The sequence below is a fragment of the Sceloporus occidentalis genome, unplaced genomic scaffold (genome assembly GCF_023333645.1).
Source record: "Sceloporus occidentalis isolate IW3139 unplaced genomic scaffold, rSceOcc1.0.p SCAF_76, whole genome shotgun sequence".
NCBI classification, from domain to species: Eukaryota; Metazoa; Chordata; class Lepidosauria; order Squamata; family Phrynosomatidae; genus Sceloporus; species Sceloporus occidentalis.
The window spans coordinates 2,493,316-2,518,984 of record NW_028317056.1 but is presented as its reverse complement, the minus strand read 5'-3'; the positions used below and the strand labels follow the sequence as shown (position 1 = coordinate 2,518,984).

Sequence of the window (25,669 nt, the reverse complement as noted above, 5' to 3'; positions counted from 1 at the left end):
CTGTATATACCGGTATATATATATATCACCCGGAGAATGCTTTTCTCCCGGCTAACTGCAGGAATCCCTGCTTGAATACAGGTGACTTCATTCAGAATATCATTAGCCCCTAACAAGTCACTGTTACCATAAGGACCTGACAACTGTCCATAGGGCTGCCAGCCACAGAGGGGGGAGCTGGGGGCGTTTGGGGGCAATGCCCTGGGGATGACACCTGTAAGTAGGTCAGCCTCACCGGACGGTAACTCATGAGGCGTCTGCCAGTCAATAAATCAAAACTCAAGCCGCCCGACGCGCTTCACTTACTCGCAATCCAATCATTTACCATTAACACTGATTTACTAATAATAATCATAATAATCATCATAATAATAATAATAATAATCATAATAATAATAGTAATGCCCCCGGACGATACATCTTTATACCCCAACCCTACGCTTTCCTGTTAAACGAGCCGAATGAACCCGGATAACCCTTTAAAGAACGAGATAAAAAAACACCCGACGCGTATCTTAACTTCCCGTTCGCAGGATCTGCATGATTTTTCCTCCCCGTTATGTTATCCCCCCTCCCGTTGTTAACTAGTTCATTGCCCCTGCATTGAAATGTCTGTCGCCCGGCTGCATTAAAATCATTCGTTTCCAGCTGGATCCATGTTTTATGGGCCGTTAGAGGGGGTCGCCGGGCTTTAATGTTCAGAGGGGGTCGCCCCGGGGGGCTTTAATGCTCTGCAGGGGGCCTCTGTTGGTTGCCACGCCAGAGGGCAATCTGGAGATTACGGAGCGAGCGGCTGCACAGCGGCCCCTTTATCTAGAGATCGATATATCTGCCATCACCACCGCTGTGAGCGACAACTCCCATCATCCTCAGCACATGCACAAGACAGTCCCGATTTTGCTATTATCTCTGTCCTGCTTCGGGGGATTTGATTCTCTGGCGTCTGGAATCCCTGCTTGACTACAGGTGACTTCATTCATTCATTGGCCCCTAACAAGTCATGGATTGGGACCCGAGGATCGGCAGTAAGGCTGGCAGCCACGGAGATCGGTTTTCACAGGAGTCCATGGGTTAAAAGGACTGGTACGTGCTAATTACCCCGCCAGTCCCTCGGCGCTGGGGTTTGTTGTGATGACTCTGAGCCAGTCGGGTCAGTCTAGGAATGATGCCGATTTCTTCAGATCTATTTTAAGGAGCATTTAATTACCCCGGTCACAGGCGACAAAACCTTCCTGGATCAGCCTAACGCGGTGGCGCATGTTTGGAATAAACTATTTTACCCATGGGTGGGGTCAGGAACTCTGGAACCCCCAGAGATGATGTCATAAAGCAGGGTCTGTTGACTATTTTGTTTTTATCCCAATCACCATAAATGTTCTCATATTTTCAAATTTTTATCTGAATTCTTTTACATTTCTTTTAGAATTTTCTAAATTTTCTTTAATTATTATGGTTTTTTTAGAATTTTTTGTACATTTTCTTTCATTATTATTTTTTTTAGAATTTTTTGTACATTTTCTTTCATTATTATTTTTTTTAGAATTTTTTGTACATTTTCTTTCATTATTATGTTTTTTTTAGAATTTTTTGTACATTTTCTTTCATTATTATTTTTTTTACATTTTTTGTATATTTTCTTTAATTATAATTTTTTAGTTTTTGAAGAATTTGGCTTCAGAAATTCAGACAAAAAATTCAAAAAAACATTTGTGTCTTGGAACCCGGAATACCGGTATTTTTAAAAAATTTTTACCTTCCAACCAGGAGAAGCTCCTTCTCGTCCGCGTTCTTCCGGATCTTTCTCCAGATGTCCATGGTGAAGAGCGTGCTGCTGCTATTGAATATAGAAGTCAGGGAGGACATCAAAGCCGCCATCATCACTGCGATCATTAACCCGCGTAGACCTGTGTCCCGTCCGTTGAGGGGCCAAGGAGAAGAAAGGAGAGAGAAGAAATTATAGCAGATAGGTGGAACAGCCTGCCAGCAAAGGTGGTATAGGCTAAATCCAATAAGTGGTATAGAATCCAAGACGAAGCAACTGAGGAACATAGAATCTGCTGGCCGATAAAACCCATTCCGCCTGTTTTAGATTCAGGAGCCGTATGTCTATCCCATGCATGTTTAATATCCCCTCACTGTATTACCCTCTACCACCTCTGCTGGGAGGCCGTTTATCGACCACCCTCTCAGTAAAGTATACAGTTTTTTATTTAATGTAACATTTAGAACGTGTCAGGGATACACTTACCGCTTGGCATAAGCTCTATAACCAGCTTGGGGTACGCGATATTGGAGCATCCGACCTCCGTTCCACAAACCTCCACGCAGACCTCGGGTACCACGCAGCCCACCGTGTCTGGGGAGGAATAAACAGATAAGTGCGTGAGATCCTCCTGCATCAGGGACGAGGATGTTGACTGTATCATTATTTTAAATCAGAGAGATGGGTAAGGAGAATACATTTATAATAATAATAATAATAATAATAATAATAATAATAATAATAATATAATATTAGAAGTATTGTTGTTATAATTAATAGCAATAATATTAATATATTATAATAATAATAAGTATTATTACATACACACACAGACCAGTCACTCCCCTTCCCCTGTACATGCGCGCAGCACGTGGCCCTCGGCCCCTTGCATGTTCTTCATTAGTTGATGGAATAAATTAATTGCATATTTGTATATTTTCAGCAAAGGAAATCATTCTTTAACCACAGAGACAGGTTCAAAAAATGTAGGACCGGAAGTGTTCATTTGGGGCCCTCCCTGGAAATCTAGGACAGTTGGCAGGTATCCAGTAAGGGTGACAACAGGCCATCCGTCAGTAAAAAGGTGTTTTTAACTAAGCAGCTTTCCAACCAGTGCCCCTTACTGGCTCATACCTGCCGAGTGTCCCTGTTTAGATTGCCCAGTCTCTCTTTGGCTCTTAAATCCCTTTGCCCCCTTTTTCGTCCCCTGATGCCCCTCTTTTCTAGGAGCTCAGAATGTTTGCTGGGGGAGTGAAGATAAAAGTTGGAACAGTTACAGCAAAACTAGATTGCAAGCTCTTGGGGCAGACCTGTGCACATTCTGACACCGGGGGCCCCTCCTGCCTTAGAGCCCCCGTTAGACATAAAGCAGAGCTCCGTCCTGACTGTTAATCCCCTCCTGGCTCCCAAGGACCCGAGAAGGAATTCGGGGATTTGGAGTCTTCTTGGCTACGTCTATCAGGCCTTTGTTCCAAAAAAACAAATCCTCGACTAAACTCCGGGCCGGGGGCCATTCAGCCAACAGCGCCTTAACCCCTGCACTGCCACGGGGGGGGGGGGCAAATTCACAACCTGTCTGTGTATTCAACCAAAGTCCCTGAAAGGGTTAAGGTTGTTTTGATGAATTGTAATGAAGAGACCGTTGAGGTTTCTCAGCCGGTACTGATTGACGCGTCGTTACTATTTATAGGATTATTGTTGTTATGATATCATATTAAACGGCTCTGCCTCCGGGCCTGGGGGGTACAATAAGGGATTTGGGGGGCATAATAAGGGATTTGGGGGTAAATGGTCCTACAGAGCCGCAGGGGTAGCCCCCAAATGGCTCGAATACCGGTCGTCATGGAAACCTTGTCATTATTTAAAGAGACACTTAATTTAGTCACCTGCATTCAAGCAGGGATATCAGCCATAACATACTGGGAGCGAAAGCACCAACTGGGGGTCTTATATATGATCACAGCGGGGGGTCTGTGTGACCCCCAGAATCTGCCCCTGAGACCCCCAGATTGGGGCAAAAGCCATGAAGGGCTTCTTTGTCTGCGAAGCAGCTATCTGTCTCCTGTTTGCTCCACATAACTTCATGGAGGGGGGGGGTCCAGCGTGCCAAGGAGAATCTGCCTCTGCGGACCCACTCACAGTACCCTCAGCCTGCAAAGCATTGAGGTCCTATAACGATACTAGTATCCGGAGGAATAGTCCCCAGCCCCGGGCCCAGCTTTTCAGACTGACCTTGGATCTAATTCTATGATTCCTAAAGGAATATTCTCACCAAATCTTTTACGAATCGTATCAGAAAAATAGAAAGTTTTCAAAAATATATATTATTTAATAGTTTTATTAAATAATATCGTTTTAAAACTATATATATAGTTATATTACTGTATACAGCGCTGGGGGGTATATTACTGTATACAGCGCTGGGGGTTCTATTACTGTATACAGCGCTGGGGGGTTATATTACTGTATACAGTGCTGGGGGGTTATATTACTGTATACAGCGCTGGGGGTTATATTACTGTATACAGCGCTGGGGGGTTATATTACTGTATACAGCGCTGGGGGGTTATATTACTGTATACAGCGCTGGGGTTATATTACTGTATACAGCGCTGGGGGTTATATTACTGTATACAGCGCTGGGGGGTTATATTACTGTATACAGCGCTGGGGGGTTATATTACTGTATACAGTGCTGGGGGTTATATTACTGTATACAGCACTGGGGTTATATTACTGTATACAGCGCTGGGGGTTATATTACTGTATACAGCGCTGGGGGTTTATATTACTGTATACAGTGCTGGGGGTTATATTACTGTATACAGCGCTGGGGGGTTATATTACTGTATACAGCGCTGGGGGGTTATATTACTGTATACAGCGCTGGGGGTTATATTACTGTATACAGCGCTGGGGGTTATATTACTGTATACAGCGCTGGGGGGTTATATTACTGTATACAGTGCTGGGGGTTATATTACTGTATACAGCGCTGGGGGGTTATATTACTGTATACAGCGCTGGGGGTTATATTACTGTATACAGCGCTAGGGTTATATTACTGTATACAGCGCTGGGGGGTTATATTACTGTATACAGCGCTGGGGGGTTATATTACTGTATACAGCGCTGGGGTTATATTACTGTATACAGTGCTGGGGGTTATATTACTGTATACAGTGCTGGGGGTTATATTACTGTATACATCGCTATACCAGGCACTGAGATGGTTAAATTAAAGAGGGGGAGGGGTCGGACAGGCTGGTTACCTGATATGTTTAGCATGACTCAGGTGTGTTATTATGGCGGGAGCGGGGGCTGGAGGGATGGGGTAAACAGATGGCTATTTGGGGGAGGGTGGCTGTTACCCCATCCTACAAGAATGTAGCGCATCTACCCCCCCACCCCGAAAAAGAACTGAACAAAATGTGATTTCAATTTCAGAACCCCACACAAAGAGAATAACAGAGAGGGTGGTAGATAAATGGTACAGCCTCCAAGCAGAAGTGGTAGAGATGAATACAGTGAGGGAATTTGAACCTGCATGCCAATATATAGCACAACTTATACTGTGGCTGTCTGAGCTTGCAATCAGGTGAGAAGAGGACATTACAAAGACGTAAATAAAATAATGATAATGACAATAACAATCTAATAATGATGATGATAATGATGATAATAATAATAATAATAATAATAATGATAATGATAATGATATGATCAGGGGTAATTTGTAAATTCTAGGCTTAAGAGCTTGCAATCTTTATATTCCATGATGTTTAAAACATAAACAAACAAGATGTAATAAGGGATACATTAAGTATAAGGACCTCTCTGGGCCGCGGAGCTTGCAATCACAGGGGTTGTGAAGCCTTCTATTAAGTAGCTCTGTAGTGCAGCTCCCATCACCCCCAGCCAGCCGCCAGCAGCACCAGCTGATGTGAGCTGCAGCCCGCTGGCATGGGAATGTGGGCGTGTTTACTGCGTGGGCGAGGCCTTGCGGGCTCACGTGATCAGCCGGTGCTGTTGGTACCTGTTCTGCTGTAGGGGGAGCTCAGTCGTGGAGCGCTAGCCGGCGGGAGCGGCCGGGAAGAAGGGGGTGAGCACCGGCTGCAGGACAGCGGGGGACCCGGGAGATACTCAGCGCTATACAGGGGACCCGAGAACTGAGAGCCCCCTGACACAGCTGGACGGTACCCGGGAGATACTCAGCGCTATACAGGGCACCCAAGAACTGAGAGCCCCCTGACACAGCTGGACGGTACCCGGGAGATACTCAGCGCTATACAGGGCACCCAAGAACTGAGAGCCCCCTGACACAGCTGGACGGTACCCGGGAGATACTCAGCGCTATACAGGGCACCCAAGAACTGAGAGCCCCCTGACACAGCTGGACGGTACCCGGGAGATACTCTGTGCCACTATATAAGGGATCTGGGCACAGCGCAAACCACACCTGCCTGAAACATACTCATCACCACTATATAGGAGTTCTGTGCTGCTTAACCCCCGTATGTCCTTTTCTACCCCTATGATGGCGTCACCTGCCTCCCTACAGAGGCAGCACACCTAAGGCGAGCCGGTAGCATAGCTACAGGTACAGCTCGAGCTCACTACCTGTCTGTAGGGTGAGAGCAGTATAGACACCCTCTATATACCGGCCAATAAAGGACTCGGGGACTCCGGCCGGATCTTTGTGGGATCTCCTGGGATCTTGTGGATCTTTGTGGGATCTTGTGGATCATGGCTCTATCCCAGATCCAGTGCTTGGACAATAATAACGTGAACTGGAGGTCCAGCGAGACGAAGCCGGAGTTCTTCTACAGCGAGGAGCAGAGGCTGGCCCTGGAGGCTCTGGTGTCATCGGGTCCGGACTCCTTCTATGAGGTCATCAAGAAGGAGAAGATCCGGGACTTCTTGTCCGAGTTGGAGGTCGGTAAAGTTCTGCAGAGTTTGGAACCCTTCGATCCCGACTCCGGTCACTCCAGGTCGGGCTGCGATAAGTGTGCGCTCGGCGGGGACGGCGATAAAGACGATGAGTGCGGCGGGGGGTCCGGAGGGGGCGCCGAGCAGTCGCTGGAATACTGGCCGGATAAGTCGGACTGCGTCATCCCGGAGCTGGACTTGGGGTGGCCCGATACGGTGGCTTACAGAGGAGTGACCCGGGCAACTGTCTACATGCAGCCCCCCATCGATGGACAACCTCACATCAAGGAGGTCGTCAGGAAGATGATAACCCAAGCGCAGAAGGTGAGAGCTTCAGTTACTGGGGCGGAAAAAAAAATCACTAATTTTACCTTACTGAGAGGGTGGTAGATGAGTGAAACAGCCTCCCAGCATAGGTGGTAGAGGGTAATACAGTGAGGGTATTAAACACGCATGGGATAGACATACTGCTCCTGAATCCAAGACAAGACCAACGACTGATTACGGCAGTCTAGATGGGGCCAATCTGCTGGCAGAATCTATGTTTTAAAGTGTAAGCCTTAAGGCCGACCCCCACCCCCGTATCCCGGGCAGAATCCGGCTCTCTTCTGTTTCCTAGGAAAGAATTAAAAGGGCAGAATGGATGATCCGATGTAGTTGCCCGATGGGCGAGTGATTTCGGGGTGAGTGGGGGAATTAAGGTCGTGGGTTCCGATGTTTAAGGGCGTGAGAAATTATTTCAAAATCCACAACAGGTCGTTTCATTCGTGCGAACGTTCAGATTAACATCCGTGATCCGTGATCGCACTGCTCTGGAATGCCGCCGGCCCCCGGGGCCATGATGCATAGTAACCCAGAATCCCCCGGCAGACCGGCCCCATTCGGCCCCCGTCTAGTCGCCCGTTTCTCCTGCTGTAAAGACTCAAACCTTAATCAGTTGTTTTGCATGTTTAAATCCCCTTACTGTATTACCCTCTACCACCTCTGCTGGGAGGCTGTTCTACTTATCTAAATCCCTGTACAAGGTGGCGTCCTCATTTCTGCATTAAACACTTATTTTTTGATCTGGTTCTAGTTATCGTATAGAATTGCACGTTTCGTGTGTCCAGCCGGGGCTGTGACTTTTGGTCTCCCTTTTCTGCCTTATTCTATACAAATCTGTACAGACCGGGGTAGTTGATACACTGAACAGTGACATTTAATACGTGGTAAAAATCCTATAGGCTAAGCTCTGGAGCTGATCTACACTGAGGAAGATGATGGTAGGACATCCCAGACCCCCCTCTCTAAATCTTCTAGCTGTCAGAGGTTGCCTTTTGAATGACCGGGCACTGAGTGTCCCCCTGCTTGAGCTCAGGTGATATTGGCCAACCCCTTTGCACATTTTTTTTCTAAGCCGTGGTCCCATTGGTGACCCATATCCATGTGCCGTAGCATCCGCCGAGGTGGTAACATCGTGACTCACCCTTTGCATGATCTCATAACTGCCAGGTGTGCAAACGTGACGCAACATGTGGCAACAACGCATCGCCCACCGGATACGATGTTTCATCGCTCGGCGTTGGGGTCTACGGGGTCTACGTACCCATCGGCCCCCGGGCCCCCCAGTATCCATATGGAACAATTCCCTGTTAAGGTTAACCCTCGAGTTCCGCGCCGCAGGAATTGTTTCAGGGAACGTTTATGACATCACCATCAAGGGCAGCTGGCAGTTATTCCCCCCCCCCCCGGCAGCTGTGGAACTATAACTCCGATGACTCTCAGCCAGCAGCCTTTAGCCGGTCGCGCACTATAGTTCTGGCTGCTGGTTTTTTTCACACGCAGATGAAACTATTCCAGACGGCAAACCCTGGGGGGGGGGGGGGGAATAGAAATCTGTGCAAAGAACAAAAAAACTAAACTAAAACAAAAAAAACACTGAACCTCCCCAAATCTGTGTTTAAGTATTATTATTATTTTAATTTTATATATATATATATATATATATATATATATATATATATATATATATATATAGAAAAATATTTTAAACATACATATAAAATAATAAAATATACAATATATATTTTTTATATAGTTATTTTTGTTTTATAAAAAAAAAAATTCCCCCATTATATATGTTTAACAAATAATTTGAAACCATGTTATTATGAGACCCTGTCTTTACGCGGAGACGATACAGGCGGATATCAAACAGAGCCCTTTGAGTTAATAAAATGCTTTTTTCATAATGTTGCCATAGCAACGTGACATAAAACAATATTATTATTAATTATTATTATTATTATATATATAAATAAAATAAAATAAATATAGAAAATTATAGAATAATAAAAAAAAAAATCTTATGTAAGGGACGCATCAGACTCCCCTCTTATTCTGCTGCTAAAGCTACAAACCCAACAGCCAATCAGGGGAAGACCTTGTGCATGCTGGGTAATAGAATGCTCTAAACACAAGAGACAAGTACTATATTTTTCTAATGAAAGTAAACAAATATTTTAATTTAATTAAAATGTTTTTTATCTGTTGATTAATGTAAAGTTTGCATCGGGTGACCGAGCCGATTCAAAAATAAAAATGAGTCAGAGGATGTCGTTTGGATAAAGCCGAGGGATCTGAACTTTTGGCCTTTTTTTATTGACGCGTAGTAGTGGACTTTATACCGCCGCGTGTGCTCTGTTTTCCCAGAATTGGGTTTTATTTTTTTGAGAGAAGGGTGTTTGTTTTTTTCTTCAATTTTTTTTATTTTATCAAGTTACTTCTTTTTGCCACAAAATGGAATTATGTTAAAAAAATGTGATTCTGATACAAAGTTACAAAACTGTCCCTTAAACAGCTGTCCAAAGATACCGGTTTATTCAGAGCCGGCCTTAGGCGTTGTGGCGCCCTGTGCGGACTACTCCTCTGGCGCCCCCCTCACTGCCCCTTCAAACTACCCCCCCATGCCCCTCAAACTACCCCTCCCCTCTGCCCCTTCAAACTACCCCCCCTGTCCATTCAAACTACACCCCCCCTGTCCCTTCAAACTACACCCCCCCTGCCCCTTCAAACTACACCCCCCCCCCCCTCTGCCCCTTCAAACTACACCCCCCCCCTCTGCCCCTTCAAACTACACCCTTCAAACTACACCCCCCCCCCCCCACTTACCTTGTTGCCGGAGTCCTGCGGTGAGAGCGGGAGGCATCCGTCTTCTCTCTCTGCCGCGGTGCCGGCATTTCATGTTGAGAGCCGGAATAGTCCGGCGCTCAACATGAGATGCCGGCACAGCGACGGAGTCACGGAGAGTAAGGGGCGCCGAGCGGTTGCCGAGAACTTCACGAGCAACCGCTCGGCGCCCCTGATCGGGACTTAGATTTAAGCATCATTTTTTTTTTAAACTTTATTTAACATGAATGATGTTAAATAAAGTTTTAAAAAAAACACAAAAAAAAACAAAACGATGCTTTAATCTAAGTCCCAGTCAGGCGCCCCTGCAACCATGGCGCCCTGTGCGGTCGCACAGGTCGCACACCCCTAAGGCCGGCCCTGGGTTTATTGAACCATTTATTTGGTTGCTATGGTGATAACAAACTTTTTACCAGAATCACATATATATATATATATATATATATATATATATATATATATATATATTATTATATTTTAGTTTTTTTTTTAAAGCCTCCACCCGGCAGAAATCCACAAAAAACTGAAATAAAATAATTGGATCTTCATTCCGGGGTCTAGTGGTGAATCGCGTCTGGGGTTCCGCTCCCCGGCAGAGTTGGCCGAGGGTGCGTGGAGTAACTCGCGGTAACGAGTCGCGGCTTTCTATCTGATAAACGGCATTACGGGAACAGAGTCTCAGCCTCGTGACTCTAAAATATGAATTATTACAAAAAACTAGGATGTACAGCGCTACAGAATATGACGGCGCTACAAATCAATAAAAAAAATATATATACATTTCAGGACATTTGCCATCTTTTCCTTTAAAGTGTTTTATCTCGGAATAACACAGAATTTAGTAAAAATAGAAAAAACTGCTCATAATTATAAATACCATAAATGATATAAATAAATAAATATAAAAACAATTTAAATTACCCAACGCGTTTTATATATTTTTTATTTTTTTTAAATCCTTTTTTTTTTCGTACGAAAGTTTGCAGAATTGTTTTAATCCTCTTATTTATTTATTTTCTTTCAAAAAATGTTAATATTTTTATTGGGCCAAAAGATGTGAAATTATATGAAGTTCTTGGGCCTCGGTGGTCTCTTTTTCAAATGGATTATGGGTGGATTACATCGGCCCCGGATAATGTATAGAGTAAGACGGGGCCGCCCAAGCCGTTCGGGTGACAGGTGCGCCATAACCTTGAAACGCAAAGGGAGGGAAGCGTCCCCGTAACTGCCCCCAGCGGGGTAATTGTATGTACACACAGGGAGGGCCGTTAATACATAATCACACCCAGGCGTGACTCGCTATTAACCCCATCAGCGCTGGGATGCCGCTCGCTTCCCGCCGGTGAAACGCACAGCTTCGGGAGAGTCTGGACTGGTGTGTGGAGAGAGTGCAGTCACCGTAGCAACCAGTGGAACGTTCCGCTACACGTTAGAATTTTGCCCCAGATTTGCCCTTCTAAAGGGTGCTTTCCCAGTGATCTGCCCCTGAGACTGATTTATTAACCCTTTTTTTATCCCATCAAGAAGATTCTATGTACCGACTCGCTAAATGGCTCTAACACTGGTTGTCATGGAAACCTTGAGTTGTCCTTATTTAAAGATACACTTCATTTCGTCACCTGCATTCAAGCAGAGATATCAACCATAACATACTGGGAGCAAAAGCACCAACTGGGGGTCTTATGTATAATCACAGCTGGGGGGATAGGAAGGAGTCGGACTGTGTGACCCCCAGAATCTGCCCTGAGACTGGGGCAAAAACCCGGAGACTCTGCCCCTGAGAGTCCCAGTCACAGCCTGAGAGCACCCAGGTATCTCAAGGGCGGCATGTGCATGTGCTGCTCTCCAACGCGTAGACTACGAATCATTTTCGGAATCCTGAGCCAATCGGGCACCCGTAGCGGCACTTGTTGCCATCGGTGATGGCAATTGGTGTCTGGGAATGAAGGGGGGGGGTAATAAAAATAAACCCCCGTTCTAACGTGGGAAAGAATTTAACACTTTCCGTACTAGGGGGCAGGAAGCGTGTGGCGTGTTTAGCAGACTCGGGCCATTCTTTGAATCCATCGCGTGAATCCTTTCTGGAAGTTCGGTGTGAAAAACGCTCGCATTCCACACCACGGTGACCGGACCCCCAACTCCCCCCGGCTGCAGGGACTGGAGGCCTCGGCGCCAGGTGTGCGCGCACGTCTTAAATATCAATGCATTTATAGAGCTTTAAATTATTTTTATTTAACCTTTTCTCCTCAGACTGAAAATTTAGATGTCTGCCATGTTTATGATGGACTGGGGGGGAGGGGGTTCCTTTCTGTGTCCAGACAAGGGGCAGATGGGGCATTAAAGTGATAAGAGGAGCCCATAAATTCCTCAGGGCACATAGTGAGTAAACAGGCGGGGGATGGGCGATAAAATGCCTCCCTATACCTGCCTACTATTTACACTTTAACCCTTACAGTGCCGGCTCGCTGCGATCAGGCAAATACTTGAGAGCTGTGCCGTGATCAGGAAAGCAACACTACTTTTGTTACCGTTTATTTATATATATATATATTCATGCACATCGACTGAGTTTATATAAAATAACTTATTGCCAATGATCAAAGACCGGGGGGGGGGCTTTAAACTATTTCTTTCTCCTGTATGGGGCCCAGAAGTGCTCCACAATCTGACGTTTGTATCAACAAAGAACAAAAATAGGCTTAAATATGGATATTTCACCCTTTTTGGTTTACTGGGGTTAATATGACATTTTCAGATTTTCCTAAACTTGGGGGAGCCAATTTCTCTTTGCACAACTTGGTACGAGCACTTCCTGTAAATACAGGAAGTCAAGATGGCGAATCAAAAGGTCTGAGGTGGCAACTTTTTTTTAATGTAAATTAGATTTTTTTTTTTTCCAGCTTTCTACTGTATAATATTTGGGGGGGGGGGTTCCTGGTCCCCCCCCGAAGACCCCAGTCTTTCTGTGTTTGCCCCTCTTTTGGCAAATGCCCCTCTTTACACCCGTTTCCTGTTCCTTTCCGCAGGTGATCGCCGTGGTGATGGATCTTTTTACCGACGTGGACATTCTCAAGGACATGCTAGATGCCGGGTTCAAGAGGAAGGTGTCGGTGTACATCATCCTCAACGAGTCGGACGTGAAGTACTTCCTGCAGATGTGTGAGAGGGCTCAGATGCACAAGGGGCACCTCAAGGTGAGTCCGGGGCAAGAACGGGGGGCCAAACGCGTTGGTGGAGCTCAAGAATAAACAATGTTTCTGCAGCACGGCGTGGACTGAAATCCCGCGCCTGTCCTGGGCAACTATGCCCTTAAACCCCAGAGGTGGGAGTCGCTTATTAAGTAGATCGGCCCCCGAGGGGCTAAGCGACCCCTTCCTTCCCCGGGCCGAAAAACATTTAAAAACATTAAAAGAGGGCGGGGCCACCTGACTCCTCCCTTTAGGGGACCCGGTTCCACCGTGGCCCTTCTTGGTGATCCAAAACCGTACGTGTACAAAGCCTACGGCTCGTGTTATAAGAAAAAAACATGTTGTTCTCCCACAGCGCCAGCCAATAGGATAGAAGCGATAGACAGATGAATGGGTCCTGAGGGGCCGCACCTGGAACCTGACCCCGGGGACACCGTTCTCCCAGTACAATGTGTCCACTTTGTATCCGAGCAGTATTTTGATTTACACGGTGTACATGCGTGTGCGCGGGTTTAGGCATGTGCGAACTCGTCTCGGGGGGGGGGGTTGCCCTACGGCGTAATGTTCACATATCAGAAACAATTATTCTGAGAATGCGGGAAATGCGAATCTCACGACGTCTTATTTCTGAAACAAAGTTACTGGAAAGTAAAAACCCGAGAGGCTCCAGGAATCGTTCCTAGAATCCGTTCCGTATCTCTGGAGAGTGGGGAGGAATCGGTGCGGCTCCTCAATAACGAGGAAAAAAAAAAATCAGCCCCGATTAGTGATGTCACCGCGTGGCCCAGCATGCAGATTTTCTCCTGGTGATGTCATAAATGAGAGATGGAGGTCACAAAAACAACCCTTTTTTTTCTTTTGATCTTTACATTTGCACAAAGTATAGGCCGACCCTTTCCTGTCCTGCCCTGTTTGATGGCGTGCGGGGTTTGGGGGGGTCGGCAGGTCTGCGCACGCTATGATTCCACACTAAGAGAACCTGGAACCCGTTTTACTTAATCATAGAAACCTAGAACCCGGCCCATCTCTCCTGCTGTAAAGACTCAAACCTTAATCAGTCGCTGCTCTCGTCTTAGATTCAGGAGCCGTATGCCTATCCCGCGCATGTTTAATACCCTCACTGTATTACCCTCTACCACTTCTGCAGGGAGGCTGTTCCACTTATCTAACACCCTCTCAGTAAAGTAAAACTTCCTTGCGTTACATCTATACATCGTTTCATTTTAAATGGCCTTGATCAGTGCAGGATGTATAGGACAAGCATTTAGCTCCATGGAAATCAGACTTGACATCAGGTGAGAGCAAATTCCTGGAACTACACCGGGGGCCGCCTAAAAATTCCTGCTTTTCTTGCCTGAGATCCAGATGCCCCGGAAGCTGGATACATTATGAAATATTTGTCTTACATCCATACAGTTCCAAAACAATGCTAATATCCTTATCCAGGGAGCCATTTATTTATTATTAAATACCTTTTTTTATGGAGCCAAAAATTATTGGATTAGAGACGTGCTCACTAATGACATTTTAGTAAAAGGGTTTTTTTTAATTAGATTTAAGAGCCTCCATAGAAAGGGTTAAACGCCCTCCTGGCTACAGCATGTAATGAACACCTTAAGTATACAGGTTTGGCAGGCGGTCCGGCCTCAGGCCAGAGTCCTGTCGGACGCGGGGGGGGTAAAGTTGGAGGTTTACTTCCAGGAGGGGGATCCGCGTTTGTGTTTTAAATGAACCTTTTTAATTAAACCACAATTTAATGTATAAAGCCGTCTCCTGCTGTTTCTATACACATTATCGGGGCTTTTAGGGCAGTAGAACCCTGCGATCCCCTCATACCCAGCAAACATTCTGACCTCCTAGAAAAGAGGGGCATCAGGGGGAGGAAAGAGGGACTGGGCAGACCAAACAGGGAGACTTGGTAGGTATGCTGAACTCGCGTCGTGTTACCGGCCGTCTCTGGCCTTGGAAGTTCTCGGCGTTCGGGTTCTAGGAGAGGCTGCCGTCTGTTTGTTCTGTGACTCCCGGCTACTGCCCTCGCCTTTAACTAATGCAGAGTCCGGAAAGCGGCGGGGGGATCGGGGAGAGGGGGAAACAGTGACCCTCATACTATATCATGCAGGGGGCAGCTTTTAGGCGTTTGTTTGGACCCCCAGCCTGCTCTGTGCCCATGAACAACGACCCGACGCATTTCGCTTACACAGGAGACACAAATCACCCGGAATGAGCCTAAAAACAAAAGATGGTCTCAATACTGTATATAGAACAGAGACATTGGCCCTTCTTGTACGGTGTTGTGTGGGGGGGGGAGTCGGCCCTTCTTATACGGTGGGGGGGGGAGTCGGCCCTTCTTATACGGTGTGGAGGGGTAAATCGGCCCTTCTTATACGGTGTGGGGGGGTAAATCGGACCTTCTTATACGGTGTGGGGGGGTAAATCGCAGAACATATTAAATAATGTGAATTCTCGACAGCTGCACGCAGCAGAGACTTTCTGGCCGGCAGGCAGGGCGAGGGCTCTGAAATGCAGAGAATTTGGGGAAAACAGAAAAATAAACGCACGTCACGGTATGAAAGGAGTCTTCCAACCCGGCCAAGAATAATAAAGCCTCAGCGGTGCCGACCTCGCGCCCCAAACAGCTTCTCTGTGCCTTTTTTAGCCCCCAAAAAGCTTTCCTGTGTCTCTCTGCCGCCGTGCAGACGGATCCAGCGTGCAGAATCTTGTTTCCATGGCAACAACCAATCAGTGCCAGCTTTTTTGTCGCGTGACAATTAAGCATTACCTTAGACATTATGAATTTGATTAAAGAATGATTTTTTGTGGATTCGTATTCGGCAGGACTAGTGATTTTTTTTTTTTAAATGGATTTAGCTATAAAATTTATTGGAAGAATCGGACAAAATTATTCCAACAAAAACATTCCGGCCGCTTAGCGTTAAAAGATTTCCGTTAGGGCTTCCTAACCCAACCATGGATCTGTTTTTTTTGTGATGGGATCCCTTTAAGGCTTAAAGCGCCGGCGCACAAAAAGTTATCTTTTTAATTAAATTGTAAATATTTGTTTTAAATCTATTCCCGTTCCAGAAAACACACAAAAGGAGCAGCGAAAGCTCTTAAAACCCGGCTCTCGTTGCACGTGATCTCCGAAACACAAAGATCCAGCAGCCGGTCCCTGCCAGGGCCGAGTGCAAACACAAGAGCCTCAAATCTCTACTCTGATCATTTTAATCCAAACGGCGTCAGTTGTTGGGGGACCGGATTAAAAGGGACGCTCCGGCCATCGTGCGGTCCCTTTAAATCTTCGTGAGGTTCCCATTGGAAACGCATGGGGGGGTTCTGACCGGTGATTTTGGGGGGGTTATTCTCACGCCCGGCGCTTCTTCCTCCTGTATCTGAGATTAAGGGCGAGGCGTCCGTGACATATCAAGGCACACGGGGATTAATAAAGGCATGATGCCGCCAAAGGGGCCGCTCGGACAGGCGCCAAGCGGAGACGCCGAGGATATAATGGTCTCGCTACATTGTTCTGCCGATCCTAGGGAGTGAATGCACTTTTGTTAACCCATCGGTGCCCTCTGCAGCGCCTAAAATATGTAATTCTTGTCGGTTTTGGCCACGTACATAAACCACAGACTTTTTAGTAAGAAATACCCAAAATAACAAATCATTGATTGTAAAAATAAATAGAGAGTCTTGGTCCAAAGGCCCCAGGAGGTCCATTTAACGTCAGGGACCGACTGCTGCCATAAAGCAGTCTGCCCGTAGAGGACGGAGAGCAGTGTAATGGCTGCCTCATAGAAGATTTCCAGTAAATACATTTTTCTGTAACGCAGAGCTGCTGTAAATCAGTCCAGGAGGTTTTTTTTTCTTGGAGTGACGTCCCCAATAACCTGCTCAGACTGCTAGCATGACTCGTTCTGTGAATCGGGATAGTTGGTTTGAAGAAACACAAGCTCCCCTGTATCAGATTGCAGCCTCAGGTGTAAGAAGATCTCGTGACCTCCTGACTTGCTGTCTTATTGTATATCAGGGCGAGGCTCTGCCTCCGGACATCATCCTCACAGAGTGGATATTGTCTGATTATTGTTGTAGTTTTTGCCCCATAATATAAATGTTTTCAGGCAGCTGCATATCAGCCGTTTGTATGATTCTCGCTCTGTTATTTCCTAAACACCCCGACTCCTTATCATACTGCCTGTAGGGAACAATAGAGTGCCTCGGTCTAAATAACGGAGGCAGACACTGTGACTAATGAAAGTCTATGGAGGAACGGACTTCATTAGCATTGCCATAAAGCATCAGCTCAGTGTGGTGTTTGACAGCAACGGCGGCTCCAGATCTGCAGATAAAGGGAGTTTATTGGGGGGGAAATGGAATGATATATATATATATATATATATATATATATATATTGACATTACTGTATACAGTGCGGGGGGGTTATATTACTTTATACAGCCCTGGGGGTTATATTACTGTATATTGAACAGGTACATGCGCAGTGTTTTTGGAACCTTTGCTACGTAACCCTTTGTCTTGATACCGAAATGCTAAATGTTATAACGTGACCCCCCCCCCAGCTCCTACTCCCGCCATCTAAGCCCGCGTGTATATATGTATGTATGTGTATATATATATATATATATATATATATATATATATATGTGTGTGTGTGTATAGAGCTTGGTACTTTCTGGAGCCCAGGCGCTCATCGGTTTCATTTTGTCTGACAGAATCTCCGGATTCGCAGTATTGGGGGCTCCGAATTCTACACCCGATTCTCCACCAAGTTCAAGGGATGCCTGAGCCAGAAGTTCATGTTTGTGGACGGAGACAAAGCGGCCTGCGGCTCGTACAGGTACGTCTACAGAGCCTTTCACAACTCTTTCTAGACCTGTTTGTGGGTCAGCACGCTGCACAATCGTGCACATTGTGAGGACCTCGGAGGTCTTTAAGATATTTATTTTTAATCTGTTTGTCTCTTCTCTTTAGTTTCACTTGGTCAGCGGCGAGAATAGATCGGAATCTCCTCACCGTTCTCTCCGGCCAAGTGGTGGAGAGCTTTGACCACCAGTTCCAAGAGCTCTACTTGCTGTCCAAGGCCGTCAGCCTGAAGAACGTCCCAATGGAGAACGAACCAGAACCCGAGCCGGTGATACAGCCTGCACCCTTACCTGCCGGACCACCTCAATCCATCGCCAAGAAGCTCATCAACCCTAAATATGCCTTGGTGAGCGTCAAAAGTGCCAGCGAAAGAGAGTTGAAACAAGCCAAGGTCAAATTATTGAAGCAAAAAGTGGAAGAACCTCAGATCCACCCAGCCCTACTGAACATGGAAAGAGCCAACATGTTCAACTACCTTCCCACTTGGGTTGAACCCGAACCTGAACCAGGAAGTGACATCCTGGGGTACATTAATATCATCGACCCTAAAGTCAAGAACCCCATGCATTCTCAGATGAACAGGATCAAGATTTGTGATACGGCCAACGCCACTGCCCAATTTCTCATGCAGACAAAGAAGCAGGAAGGTGGCAGGAGTGCTTGCGAGGACACTTCTCTCCAGGTAAACAAAGCACGACACGCTGAAAACGAGGAGCCCGGCCGTAGCGAAAGGACCACAGCGAGACAAGGCAGCCGAGAAGAAGGTTCTGCAACCAGCAGCACTAAAGTGGTCTCTCCGTCCTCGAGTTTTGATGAGGATTTGGAGACTCCTTCATTAAAAGACCATAAAGCTTTAGGACAACCAGGAGGTCACAACGTCCAACAGCCTCGAGAGGGCTTTGCGTCACCGGTTGAAACTCATTCTCTTGGGTCCGGTGATCAAGGTCAAGCCCCCGTTACGAGAAGCGGACCTCCGGTGCCGAAGCCCAGGACGCTGCCGGTCACGGACTTTATAAGCATGAAGAACGCCCTGAATGCCAAGTCCATCACAGCCGACACGTCCAAAGTGGAGAACACCATACCGTCCGTCAATGGGGGGGATGCAGAGGGGAGAGAAGAAGAGGATATCGAGGACCTTCTTATCCAAACTGTACCAGGAGGTAACGACGAAGGCGATACGGATAGATTTGGGATGTATCCTAACAAATCTTTATCCAGTGGCTCTGGTTCCCTGCCTCCATCAAACGCCTCCTCCACGTCGGAGGAGTACTACCCAACTAAGCCCCTGCAGAGGAGAAGCTCCGATCGGATTCCTAACGGGGAACATATCGCTTTGCAAAGAAAGATGAGCGATGGCCATATTAGCAGAGGGACCTTTGCCGGTCCTTTGAGGGGCATCTCCCAGTCTCTGATGGACATGAGGCAAGTGGAAAACGGAAAGAGGAGGAACCAGACCCTGGAAGAGGAGCTGAAGCGCGTCCTTTCCAAGGGTGAACCGAACAAAGACCGGATCCATGCCATGGAACCTACCAAGGTGTGTATTAACGTTACAGACTGCGATGCCCGATCAGACCAGAGTGAACCGTAAACATTTGCTCTCCGGGGTTTATTTGAATGACATTTCCTTCATTGAAAGATTGTAAATCAGAAATAGGATAAGCGTGACTGCGTGTGTTAAGAACTTTTACATTCAATTTCGGTGATCTCATGATGGGTTCGCTGCCCTTTTTTTTTTTGTTTCCAGCCACAGTATTACTCTAGGACTGCGGTGAGACGGTGTCATTAGCACTGGGGAACGAGCCAGACATCAAAAATAATCAGACAAGTGATAACCTGAAGCGTTCATATCGTATAGCTGCCTTAACATTAATTCTTAATGTTGTTTTACATTTTTGGTGCTTCTGTCTAGGACAGAAAAAGCAGCGTTTGGTGCATATAATTGTATATTTAAGAAAAATCATGGCTGCCATTGGAATATTTTGGTGGACATTTATTTTTGCGGCCAGGCCAAGTTCAGAGGGAGGCCGGTCTGACTCTTCTGGTGATATCATCACAACTGTTAAGTTGTATGTCCGTATGACATCATCAGGCACTCAGGGCGCTATAGTTTTAGGAATGGCGTAAAAAGCAAAAGGGGAGCCGGTGCTTGATGATGACTCTGATGCCCACTCAGGGGTTTGCTGTTGCGTTTAATTGATGGAAGAGGATGATAGGATCTGTAGCTGGCGATGCATGGTGGGAGTTGTTCATTTTCATTGCAATGTTTACACCGTTTTCTTGTTTTTTTATTGATGTTTAAGTGTTTTTAAAATGTTGTCGTCTCACAATTATCCAAACTGACCTTTTCTCCTGTCTCATTCCTGCCCTTGCATTGTTTGTCTCCTCCTCCCCGCTATGATCTAATCCCTCCTTTGTTTCCTGCCCTGTCCCTACAGCATCTATTTTATTTTCTCCTCCTTCCTGCCCTGACCTTGCCCTTTTATGTCGCCTCCATCCTGCCCTGACCCTGTCCCACCTGTTGTTTCCTGTCCCTGCCGTGCAGTGTTTACGTCTACGTTTTCTCCTCCGCCCTGCCCTGACCTTGTCCTTTTCTTTATCTTCACTGCCCTATCACGACCTTATCTTTTTTGCCTTTGTGTGTCGTCTGACCTAACAACCAAACACAGAAGCGTTGTTACTGAACATGGAATTATTTTGTATAAATTAGGTTCTATTTTAGATTTCCGTATTTAAAGTTGTATCTTGTCGCCTTCGGAAAGCATTTATTATTGCGCAATTTTCTACATGAGTTGGTTTTGGTTTCTACACACAGTTCCAACATCACAGAGCAATTTGCCTCTTTCAGCCGTTCATGAACTACAACTCCCATGACCACAGGTTCCTTTTTACCAGTAACAGGTGAGGGATGTAGAAACATAGAACCTGCCAGCAGATCGGCCCCCGTCTAGTCGCCCGTTTTGCTGCTGTAAAGACTCAAACCTTAATCAGTCGTTGGTCTCATCTTAGATTCAGGAGTCTATCCCATGCATGTTTAATCCCCTCGCTGTATTACCTTCTACCACTTCTGCTGGGAGGCAGTTCCACGTATCTTCCCTACATTCCATGAAAGCCTCTGACCCTCTAGGTTTAGATTTTGACCTCCTGTTTTGAAAGGACATCACCTGACCTTGGCTTTAATGACATGATTGAGGTCACACACCTTATTGTACCAAAGATCAAGTGTGGGGGGGTTGGACACGTGTCCTTGGAGTGACTTTTTTTGATCATGGGAATTGTAGTCCATCAGCTGCTGAACTCAGTTTCTGAATCAATGGTTCGGTTTTCAGTATTTTTCGCAATTTTTAGCCTCAAAAACCTGAGCCTGCGTCTGAAATGTCTGTTAACACTCGCAGTGCTGAGCGTTCCGTTTTGTGATTGTTGCCTTTATGGAATAAAGTTCTCCCCGTGACTGCGTTTGACGTTCAATTTGTGTTGCTTAATATTAAGAAAGAAAAAACCCTCGGCTTCCATCGCTAATTACCCGCCGCCGTCAAGCAGGATTCCATATCAAAGTGACCTTACGCAACCCTGCAACATGCATTAAACATAATCCTCTTAAATGGGCAGTATCATCTAAACTCCAATTAGGGCCAAAAAATCGCTTTAGATCAGTACAGATTTCGGTTTTCATGAAATAAGTTAATGTTTTTTATACAAAATACAGTAGAAAGTCTGGTTATAATAGTAAATAACTCTACAGAGATACATTGTAACCTGGGGGACCCCCAGTGACCTCTGTGACCTCTGTGTAAAACATCCGAGCAAAGGATATGAAGCTGAATTGGGTTGCTATGGTAACGTACAGTATTAGGTATCCATTAAAACACTATAGCCCTTACCCGGGTAGAGCACGCGGCTGATCATCCCCGGCATGATGATGAAGATCATCGGCAGCATCTTCAGGTAGCTGGCGAGGATTGATCCCGCTTTGGCGTGGCAGAGGTTCTTGGCGGAAAGCGATCTCTGTACGATTACCTGGCGGGGGAAGCGGGATAGGAAAGGGTTAATTGGCCCGCAACCTCTACGGAGGGTCAAAGAATCAGAGCCAGGGGTACCAGTCAGCCACCCGGGAGGGCCGAGATCTTTTCTACAATATGGAATCCTTAAGCAACGTCCCAACAAAGGGTTAAGAAGGACACAATTTATAAAAGGTGGACGATCTCCTGTCCTGTTAGATTTTATGTGTTTAACTTCATAAATAAGGAGAAATTAAAAACATTATGTCACAGGGGCAGCTGTTTTTTATACCTCACTTGAGGATGAGTGTCCCTAAATTTTTTTCTTTAAACAATTTTATTTACAAATCCTTGTTTTATTAGTTAAACACAAACCCTTTTATAATCAAAGAACAGAATTTTAAATATATATGAAATATGTTTTTGGAGCCCCTGGGGGGGGGCATAAGGGTTCTAAAGAAGGACATGGGGACAATTACTCCAAAAACGAGGGATACTTGGAAGGTATGGCCAATGGGGCACTGAACATGCGCTGGCGAGTATGTTTCGGAATATTCATAGACATTCCATTGTACATTTTGAGTTCTAGAACTTGAGGACAGACCCACCACCTACACTAGATTCCATCTTCACGGCCTACACTAGATTCCATCTTCACGGCCTACACTAGATTCCATCTTCACGGCCTACACTAGATTCCATCTTCACGGCCTACACTAGATTCCATCTTCACGGCCTACACTAGATTCCATCTTCACGGCCTACACTAGATTCCATCTTCACGGCCTACACTAGATTCCATCTTCACGGCCTACACTAGATGCCATCTTCACGGCATTCAGACGCTCCGTTGATGGCTTTCACCTGATGTACCCCCCCCATCTCCCTGACCTCCCCAACTTTTAGCCCCTCCCCCGCCATGAGTTTCCATCAAATTCTATTTGGTCGGTCAAACGGACTTCTTTGTTTTAAAAAAAACCCTTCTTTTATTTCCGCAGGGAAAGGGGCTTTTCCAATATAGTTCCACCGGCCCGTCGACTGGCCTCGAGAGGTTTCAGACCCAACGTCCAAGCAGGACTGCGACCAAGGGTAGAGGCAAAAAAGATGTTCCTGAAGGCCCTGGATTGTTCCGTCAGACCAACAGAAAGTCCGAAGGACACGGAGGAAGGCCTGGCTACTGGAGCACTAAAGACCTTGCCGGTACTTTCCCCAGCTCCCTCTCTCAAAGTCTGGTCACCCCCGACACCCCAACCACCCCCTTTGGGATCCCGTATTCTAAACTTTCCCAGGCCAAGCATCTCAAGAACAAGCTGGGCACCACCATGGACCCCAAGAGAAGAAGTCATGGTCCTCCTGGACATAAGGATGTTTAGCTGTCCCTCCTGGGGCGGGGGGGGGGGAGTCTGACCCCCTTTGAGAGGTTAAGCCCCTCCATGGGGCGAGTATTTAGGGATAAGCCCACGGTTGAACGTATGCCGAAAGCCCAACCAAGTTGGGTGGTTGATTCTCTCCTCGGCGGGAGAGCGCCAGAGACGCGCTGCTATCGTTTCCCGCCCCAGGGGCGGCCGCGCAGGTCCGGGCGTCCGGCGTACGCTTGGTGAGGCGGTGGCTGGGCAAGTATATTCCGCAAGCTTGAAGCCTAAGGCTGCTTTCCAGCCGTACTTGAATTAAGTCATTTCCCGAGGGGCTATGGAGCGATTGTCTAATTTATGAGCCGGTGCTGAAGTCTCCTCAACGCTCGTCCTCCCATAAACCTCGGCGTCCTCGTTAGAAAGCTAGCTTCTTGAGGGTTGTTTTTACTTTTTGGGGTAACCTTAAGTTTTTGGAAAGATCGAAAGTGTGCAAGTGGAGAGCCGCCGCCGCTGCTGCTGCTGTTTTTTGGTGGTTAAAAAGGGGGTTTTTTGAAACATTTTAGGTTACTTTACGACTCACGAATGTCCATAAAAGATAAAGCTTAGTTAATTAAATTAAAAATAAATAAATAAAGCTCCCGATCCGGAATATGGCATTTTTATGACCGCTTGCTACCCTCCGACACTCACCTGGTCCGTGCACCAGTACCACGCGGCTAGGATAGTCAGGCCGAAGGTCATTCCGGTCCAGGGAAGGTCACCGGAGACGGGGTCACGGAATAGGTGCATGGCGTCCGAGCGAGGCAGGTGGCAGGTGGTGTTGGGGACGATCAGGGATGGTATCGCTTTGGCGTATGCCACCTCCAGGTTCTGGTATCCTCCAATCTTATTAAATGCTGTGGGGTGGGGGGAAAAAAGGGTACTTAGGGCACCGTGGCGGGATTTTGGGGCTTCAGATTTCCCTGATTTGGGAAATCATCAAAACCAGCGCTTTCTGGTGAAAACCTGTATTTAAAAACTATAAAGATCGGCAGCCAAACCGCGTGTGCGTTGGCGATCACCTTTTTTTTTTTAAATTTGAGATAATGGATAATAGTGATAATGGCAAGTAATAGCCGGGATCCGGCTCTTTGGCTGGCTGAGAGTGATGAGCTTTCGCAGTCGACGGCATCTCAGACCGCACTCTATACCAGGAGCTGTGCGGTTAAAGGTTACAAAGTAACATTTTTGCACATTCCGACATCATTCCGGGTCTTTTATGCTAGAACAAATCTATTTTTTCAGTGTACAGAAAATATTTTATTTGTTTAATATTAATTTGTACAGTTTGACGGAAACCGACGGTCGGACTTAACCCCTTTTCCTCCGGCGAGAAGTTTCGGGGTCGGATTTGTCACGAGACAGAGTACTCTGGCAGTGACGGGGTTAAACGGCCTTTTCTGGAGAACACATGAAATAAGACATGGTGGGTGGGGGGCTTCAAAGTTATAAATCCCCTGGAGGGTCACCCGAGGTCACCTTTGTGGACACTTAAGATAATTAAAGGGACATTTTTCTCTACTGCAGTCCCAGGAATTGCCCCCACTACCTCCAGAAAATCCGGACTAATTGCCCCCCCACCCAGACTCCTGATATTTAATCTCCAAAGTGCGGTTATTATTTTTTTATTCTGTAATAGAATTTTTAAACTGTTAAATAAAAGCTATTTGAAAATCTTTATCCCCGAGTCGTGTTATTTTACATTAAATTGAGAAATCTTCAAAATCTGTCATAGAGACAGAATCTGCTGCAGATCGGCCCCCATCCGGCCCCCGTCTAGTCGCCCGTCTCTCCCGCTGTAAAGACTCAAACCTTAATCAGTCGTTGGTCTCGTCTTAGATTCAGGAGCCGTATGTCTATCCCATGCATGTTTAATACCCTTACTGTATTACCCTCTACCACCTCTGCTGGGAGGCTGTTCCACTCATCTACTGCCCTCTCAGTGAAGTAAAACTTCCTTACATCACATCTAAGCCTCTTTCAGTGCAACATTTACATGGTCATCTTTTATGAGCAAAATGTGAGGTGAAAGGGGGGTCCCCTTTCTTGGTCACATTTTGCCCTCTTCAGTCGGTAACTGCCCCGTAACACCATTTTTTTATCTTATTTTTAATATTCGCTGAACTCCCAAAACATCTCGGGCCAAATATTTAGAATCTCTGATCTGCAGATGCAAAATCCCTCTGCTTACCCCTGCGGGGAGCGGGCGTCAGATGCAAATATCTCTGCCGTGTGGTTTGCATGAATGGTAAATACCCACAGGGGGGGTAAATACCCACGGGGGGGGGTAAATACTCAGGAATCATCGTCTGAACAAACAGCTGGACGCGCAAAACCAGGACTTCAGATTTACCC

The 25,669-nt window shown here is 46.3% G+C and overlaps 2 protein-coding genes across 2 annotated transcripts in view; one reads left to right on the top strand and one right to left on the bottom strand.

The window, feature by feature from the left end:
- Positions 1-25,669, bottom strand: part of SLC5A10 (solute carrier family 5 member 10) — a 43,573-nt gene that overhangs the window by 12,886 nt on the left and 5,018 nt on the right. The window contains exons 8-11 of the mRNA XM_089495083.1: positions 23,966-24,171; positions 21,807-21,942; positions 2,249-2,356; positions 1,754-1,904 (exon numbers count right to left, since the gene is read on the bottom strand). Coding sequence (XP_089351209.1) covers positions 1,754-1,904; positions 2,249-2,356; positions 21,807-21,942; positions 23,966-24,171 — 601 coding nt within the window. The remainder of the gene's footprint in view (positions 1-1,753; positions 1,905-2,248; positions 2,357-21,806; positions 21,943-23,965; positions 24,172-25,669) is intronic.
- On the top strand, positions 6,509-19,516 carry LOC149285771 (scaffolding CK1 anchoring protein G-like). Its single transcript, XM_089495089.1, has 4 exons — positions 6,509-7,015; positions 12,886-13,053; positions 17,778-17,902; positions 18,037-19,516. The coding sequence occupies exons 1-4, from the start codon at positions 6,509-6,511 to the stop codon at positions 19,514-19,516; spliced, it is 2,280 nt and encodes a 759-aa protein (XP_089351215.1).